We start from the raw sequence: 7768 nt of genomic DNA, 5'->3' as shown, positions 1-7768 counted from the left end.
ATATATGCTTATACATGCATGTATATGCATATATATATAAGTAATAGTTGTAGTTGTAGTGCCATCTGTGGCGCAGCTCGAACTTTAGATCACGATCAACGAATGACCTGGCCTTGTGAATTTACATCCGGGCGTAATATCTTCAAAAGTGTGCTTATTGTCACTAATCACGCAGACTGCGTTCAGAATCAGAAACCACTCTCTCGTAATCATTGTCCCATACCCAGAACTATGTCTTTTCATTCTCTCATCCATGCTCTATTTATACACGTGTCAAAATAACAGCTGGTGACGCAGATCGAGCTCAAGATCCGAGCCGGGAAGAGATTTGCTGTATATTGCCTCATCCCCATGTTCTGCGAGAGCTGGCCGCAGGAGGCCACCCCGCAAGAAATCCTGCACTTCCAATTCCGAACATACGAATTCATGTACAAACGCATTGCTAAGGCTATTCAGGATGCGGGTGTCCCAGACGCACACCCCCTGGACTATTTACAGTTCTTCTGCTTGGGTTGCAGAGAAACTTTAGAGGGATCACAGGTATGTATGTACGATATGCAAGTGATCGTAACGTTTATATATGTGTTTGTTTATTGATTGTACATGTGCATGCATACGTACGTGTCGTGCGCAAACGCATTGCTAAGGCAATCAAGGATGCGGGTATCGCAGATGCTCACTCGCTGTTCTCTTCCTGTGCTATATCATTGTAAATATTTGTATGTATGTACAGTATATGGTTGTATGTGTGGTGTGTGCAAGTGGATCGCTAAATTTGTTGCGGTTGCTCTAATGTGACCATCTACACTTCTCATTCACACGCGGGAAGTTGTCAGTGTGTTGACAATATTTTTTGCCTGACATGTTGAAATGTGCCCCTATTTTATTTTGTATAATATTGATTTGTAAATAAAAGTCGCCGATCCATTAACTTGTAAATGTGTATGTGCGCGTGTTCGTGGATGTTAGTAAATGGTATATATGTGGCTTGTAAACTATCAGGTAGTGCCAAACCCCTCCTTAATGATCGTTTGTAGCTGTAAATATATGATCATTAACACATATCTTTCCCCTCAATCCCCTCAAACCCCTTCAAAAAAGGTGCCCTCTCCCTTTCGCAACATACAAATGATCGTATGTAGCTGTTAGTACGTGAGCATTCACACATATCTTTCCCACCAATCCCTTTAACAAAACATACCGTCTGACTCTATTCCCACAGCTTACAAATGATCGTGTGTAGCTATTAGTACGAGCGCTTTCATACATATCTTTTCCACCAATCCCTTTAGAAAACATCTGGTCTGGCTCTATTCCCACAGCTTACAAAATATTATTTGTAGCTATTAATACATGAGCATTCAAATATATCTTAACCACCAATCCTCTTATCAAAACATACTCTCTGCCTTTATTTTCCGCAGCACACCGCAGAGCCCACGTCGGCTACCGAGGGATCGTTACAGCGCAAGCTCAACTATTCTAGGCGATACATGGCGTACGTGCACTCCAAGATGATGATTGTGGACGATGAGTACATCATGGTCGGTTCAGCGAACATCAACGAGGTAGGTGCACTCGCACTAAGATGCAGCCCTAAGCAGAGAACACTGACTAACTGCTATCTTAAAGGTGTATTGTAACCAATAACATTCACTGCATGCACGCCTAACGAACACTCGGGGCTATTTCCGTGACTCACAGGATTCCAGGGCTACACCCGAAAACCACCTTTTGTGATCCACCAAATGTACCTATCTCATGTCCCAAGACAAGCCAAAACTATCGAAAATCGGGTTATATTGAGATTGCAATTTTCCATCAGCTGCCTAGACATTTTATAACATGTATATATATATATGTGTGTGTGTGTGTGTATAGGTGTATATGTATGTGTATGTATATATATATATATGTATATATGTAGAATATACCTGATACATATACATACACATAAACATATACATATATATATATATATATATATAAAATACATAATACATATCCATATACATATACATATATATATATATATATATAATGTATTTATGTATATATATGTGTGTCTATGTGCACATATATATATGCACATAGACACACGTCCACTCCAATGAATATACCAATATATATCTATATCGTTATCCATATATATATATAAACTCATTTATATGTATATATTGAACTTTGAACGTATTAACAGCGTTCATTAGCCGGTGATCGTGATACTGAGCTCTCCACGGGCATGTTCCAGCCCGAACACGTGACCGAGGAGATGGACGATGGCACCTTTAAGCTTCCCTTTGGCGATGTGGCGTCTTTCCGTCGGTCACTTTGGGCCGAACATGCAAAGAGCACGGCTGGCAATCCATTGCTGGATGCGCCCGAGAGGTATGTGGAGTGTAGCGATGTGTTGAATATGTGCAATATGAGTTATACGTGTTTACGAACCCGGATGTGTGTGGAATATAGATTAAATGTGCGGTTCGTATCGTGAAACTGGAATAGGAGGTTTGTACTGGTTATACCAACCAAGCTAGTGACGCGTCTTGTTTATAGTAACCTATTGTTATGCGGTGTGTATCGCCTATTTTATAGTTACTGATGCAAAGTTCAGTGATGGGACCTAAAATACCAAAGAGATTAGAATTGCATATATTCAACAGTCAGTCATCTTCATAGCTGTAGTAATATGGCTGTTATTTATACAAATTGATAAGAATAGTGTATGTGTTGCTGTGAGGAGGGAGGCCATGCATGCTGTGTGTAGCTCTGGCTAATACTCGTTGGAAAGGTTGTAATATAGCGCACTCAGATATAGAACGCATTTGTAAGTTATCCTTTATATTTAGGATTTTTCAGACTATGCGACTATATAAATGTTCATTTCCTAAAAGGCACTCACGTGTTGGCATCTCTGGTTGTTCACCCCTTCTGTAGCGTCGAGTGCGTGCGTTATATCAGAGGCGTGGCAAGCGCCAACTGGGATAGGTATATGAGTAAGGAGGTTGTAGACATGGACGAACATCTGATGCCGTACCCACTCGAAGTATTGCAAGACGGGACTGTACAATCTATCGACGGAGTGGAGAAGTATCCTGATACAGATGCTGCTATCGTGGGCTTGAGTGCAAACTTGGTGCCTGATCTTCTGACTAGCTAAAGTACTTTACTGTACCGCTGTGAATAGAGTGTGATGTGTGGTGGGTATAAAATAATAATAAAATTATATAGTCGATACTAAGACAGACAGATTAGCGTGAATGTATTGACATTGATGATTGTAAGGCAAGGCGCGGTGCGCACCGCTTGTAGTTGAGCACAGGTCTCAGAATCTGGAGAATTGTACTCGATTTCTTGCAACCTGTATGTGTTCCCCTCTGTTTTGTGTAAAGAGCTGTCAGCACTACCATCTGAGGCATTCGCAGCGAATAATAAAAGTCGAATGCAATAAGGTCTTCCGAGGTTGCCGTGTATGAGAATCTATTTAACTATCTATGACAAAAAATATACAGATCTGGCGCTTATCGCTATATATTGAAGCCTCGCTGCGATACAGTGGTGGGGATAGAATTAACTTTAATATGCGTCGAATCTCTCCCTGCGCGTGCCGGTGACAAGTTATAAATACGTGTCGGTGACGACAGATCGGAAAAGCAATAGTAGAGCTTAGTGCACATAGAATTTGCTCAGTGAACGTGGATTTCTTGAGGCTAAATTTCTGAACAACTGATTTTATATTGGTATCACTCGGTAGAGCGTGCTTCACACCCGAATAAGCACTCCGCTGATGAATGAATACGACCTGCATTTTCAAAAGGTTGTAGTGACGTAGAAGACTCGCTTCACACCTATTAATTTGATGCAAATACGTCAAAAGTACTGGAACAATGTGGTATCATTGCAGCGGCAAGTAGAATCCACGCGACTTAGATGCTCACAATACTAACCAACATGTCACCAATTGCACCGTGCGAAACTGTAAGAATTACTAAAGGTTGAACAAGATGGGTACTGATCACTTCTCGTGAAGGATACCCCAGACAATAATAACTGACAATAGCCTGTACTAGTAGTCATATTCCTATTAAACCTAAGCCGGAATATAGTCACTGGTTTATACATTTGTAAGTTGTACTATATACGATAAAGCAACATGTCAACTATTACATTTTTGTTTTGTTGCCGGTTGACGAACATATATTATAACGACATGTTTGTGGCCCCCGTCTTACCCATGGCGAACACGATTCTCCAGACGGACGCCCCAACGTTGTAACGTCTCCCTGCGATATACCGGGTCCAGCGCAAAACGGACCTCGACTAATAGCACTCCGCCATTGCTGAAACGAAACGAACACAAACATGTTGAGCTACCAGCTCCGCATCGCGAGCTGCAATGGACTCCGTGCGCTTGTGCTTATGCGTGTGGGTCAACACAATCCACCGATGTCAGTACGTATTGATCCCATTTTTCCAAGAAGCAGCTTCCGCGCTGTTGTCGTGAACGCGCGTACGACCTTAAGTGTTGGTTTAGTTCTATTAATAGAACTATTTTTACTTTCCAAAAAAAAAATATATCTGAATACTTCGGTAGCGAGATTAGGTTTCAAGGGACTATTAACGTTACCTAGTTGATCCTCCGATAAGCCAACCAGATGTGCCAGTCTGATGAAGGCTAAGTCGGTAATTCTTGATAGTGGCAAGTTATTGGATAAGACAATAACTAAGGACGTCAAGAGTATTTTTATTCTTATTTCCTTTTTCTAAAGATAGGATTTTATGAGTCTCTCGGATTCGCCCCAGAATAGAACGACAACGAAACACTAAATAAAATCCTTCGGCTGAAACAGTACTGAGAGGATTATATATAGGCAATGTCTCAGCCTCACAATACCTCAGAGTATTGCTGTTTTCACGAGGCAAACCTAACTTTATTAAACGTCTCATTTCAGCAACCGCCGCCGCTGCTGATGTGTTTAACCGCACTGTAGCCGAAGCACTTGCCTCTGACAATAATAGTCAAAAGGACAATGCTTTAGATAAGGATGTAGCCACTTCGTTTAAGGAGACTACTCCCACTGACAGAGCCCGAGGGCCAACTATCGCCTCAACTTCAAAGCTTCCATTTACGAAGCCAAGAAGTGAGACAATGGACACGTCTCAAGACGCCCCAACCATTTCTTTTGACGAAACTCAGAAAGGAAAGTCTCCAATTATAGGGGCGTCCCAATTATAGGGGACAAGGACAAATCTCAGAAGGAACCTATTATGGAACCAGAAGAGGAGACAAGATCAAGTAGCAAACCCGAATCTACGTCCGAGACTACTAAGCCAACGCGCATAAGTAAGTTAATTACTGAAAACGCTGATTTTAAGAATCAGTTAGCTACTATTATGAAAGACTTGACAGTCGAACATGTAGATCAGTTAATTAGATCAGGAAAACATCCACAGCACTTACGCGAACATGTTTACCCGGGCATTACTGAAGCCCTACAGAAGTGAACAGAACGTCGTCAGGCAATTACGCCCAAAGACTCAAGCTCTACACCTGAGACATATGATCCAGACGTGCTCAGCGTCTCTATACCTTATGAGGCACTACCTCCAGAAGTTCAGGCTAATTACTCGCCTGTTTTGACAACCGGCCGTGAGTCACCCGTCCTCGAGGGTATTATAGACCCAGAGGTAAGGAGATATACTCCGCCACTTGTACCAAATTGAGAAGATAATCGTCGGAAACCAGTTTAAGACTGGGTATGTTATTCCGACGCATGGATCACCCAAGGTGATAATACCAACCGCTATCCGTGGAATAGAGCACCGAAAGGCCTCTACCATGGATTTTACAAGGGGTATTAAACACCCCCGTAGGCGTGTAAACGATGTCGAGTTTAATCGAGGACTTCCACTCTGACGAGGTGACCGACCTTAATAAATCGGTCGACGACTATACCAATAAAATGGAAGTCGCCAATGCTGCGCATCATGCTGATGACGTAGCATACTATACAAATATTATTGCGATTAAGCAAAAGCGCATAGACTAGTTACTTCAGGCCCAACGTGGACAAGACCACAGGGATAACCAGAAGTACAAGGGACAGATCAGTCGACTTAAGTCGAACTGGGATGCCAACAGCAAGCAGGTCGAGTTTATAAACAACCATGACCCCGACACGCTAACCCGTACGCTTAATGCGTTTACGGTCATGCTGGAGACGAATGATATCGCTCCCCAGCAATGGATCTCTGCCTTAATGCAAATGTTTGATCCTACAGGTACAAGATATCAGATCCTGCAGCGACACCAGCATGAGCTAGACACTTGTCGTGACTGGCCAGCTGTGTGTTGGTTGGTTACGTCCTTGTTAAGGAAGGACATGCGTAGCCCTGGGCTGAGTTCAATTTTAAATGAACCAGCCGAGAACACGCCCATTCATAGTTACATTCTGAAACTCGATGCTGACCTGAAACGTCCAGATATAACAAAGGACAAGGCACAGCGATGGTACGAATACCTGGTTATGCACGTGTTCTGTAAGAACATAGAGAATAACGACCGTGAGAGTCTGTACACCGAGCTGCGACGTAAACACACGACTGAGGCTCGAGACAAGGGACATGAATCAAAGTTTTATCTATCCCGCCTGACGTGGAAACAGTTTTAGGCCAGCACAAACCCACTCACCCCTCTGACGCAACCCGCCTGGGCCCACGACAAACCCTCACTGTGCTTCCCGTACAGTATCTATGCCCACTAGAAGACTGTATACAAAACCACGGACGAGCGTACACCAGACCATGTAGCCCTCCGCCGACGGTGTGACGACATTAGAAAGAACTCAACGAAACGCTGGTCCAACAAGGAGATCGCGGCAATGGCCCGGCGTCAACACTACTACCAATTGGTCATGGGCAAACCGCCAACCTCAGATCGGGACAAAGCCAGACACGACAGCTTCAACCGCTGCTTCGAGCCTACACCAATCCGGCTCTGTGATATGATTGTAACAAATACGTACATGTTCACGTTGCTCGACTACTGCACTGACGGCTGTCTCTGCCTTGTCTTCCCCGGTGGCCAAAAATTCACCACCAGCCACTTTGCCTGCATCCAGCAACTGATACAATGCATCCTGGTAGGCCCAAACCTGCCTCTCATTGGCCCTGATCTCCTCCAGCAATTACAGGAGCGCCAAGACTTACATGGTATCTGGACCCTCCACGAACACCTTGGATCTTTTCTCCAGCATGTAGAACAACCCCTGTACCCACACCCGTATCTGACATATCAACAGATGTTTCCTATACCCCGGCTAATCACGCTGTTGAAGTACTACTTCCAAATTTCGGTCCAAACCAATTCATCGCGCCTGTTGGTTCCGCCTATGATACTTCCAATACAGGCAAACCAGCACATACCGAGTGCATCCGTGGTCTGATGCGGCATCGGTTCACTCCCAACCTCGCTCCTCAACCGAATTATGACGGATAACCTGGTCCTACTTGGCATTTCATACTTTTCAGTAACCCATTCCACAGCACTACACGATAAAGACCCGATCCGAACCACCGAGGTGGGTACGCAATTTAGTAGGTCAGAAAGCAAATACGTGACACTCGACGGTGTCAGTTTTGTTTTCAGCACCGGCCTGAATTGACCCAGCGCATATCCTCCATTGTCGACTCACTTGGACCAAGCTTCGACAGGGAATTTATTGACCACTTTTTAGATATATATAATTTGATACATGTATATATATTA

At 43.6% G+C, this 7768-nt stretch overlaps 1 protein-coding gene across 1 annotated transcript in view; it reads left to right on the top strand.

The window, feature by feature from the left end:
- The window catches only part of SARC_07775 (hypothetical protein), a gene marked incomplete at its 5' end in the record, with an annotated part of 3726 nt that extends 476 nt beyond the window's left edge, over positions 1-3250 (top strand). The window contains 4 exons of the mRNA XM_014298279.1: positions 286-540; positions 1425-1568; positions 2201-2388; positions 2938-3250. Of these exons, the coding sequence (XP_014153754.1) occupies positions 286-540; positions 1425-1568; positions 2201-2388; positions 2938-3160 (810 nt within the window). The 3' untranslated portion in view covers positions 3161-3250. The remainder of the gene's footprint in view (positions 1-285; positions 541-1424; positions 1569-2200; positions 2389-2937) is intronic.
- Positions 3251-7768: the final 4518 nt, after the last annotated feature.

This window comes from Sphaeroforma arctica (assembly GCF_001186125.1).
Source record: "Sphaeroforma arctica JP610 unplaced genomic scaffold supercont1.638, whole genome shotgun sequence".
Taxonomy (NCBI): Eukaryota; class Ichthyosporea; order Ichthyophonida; genus Sphaeroforma; species Sphaeroforma arctica.
The sequence above is the reverse complement of the archived record's forward strand: the minus strand, read 5'-3'. Positions and strand labels throughout refer to the sequence as shown.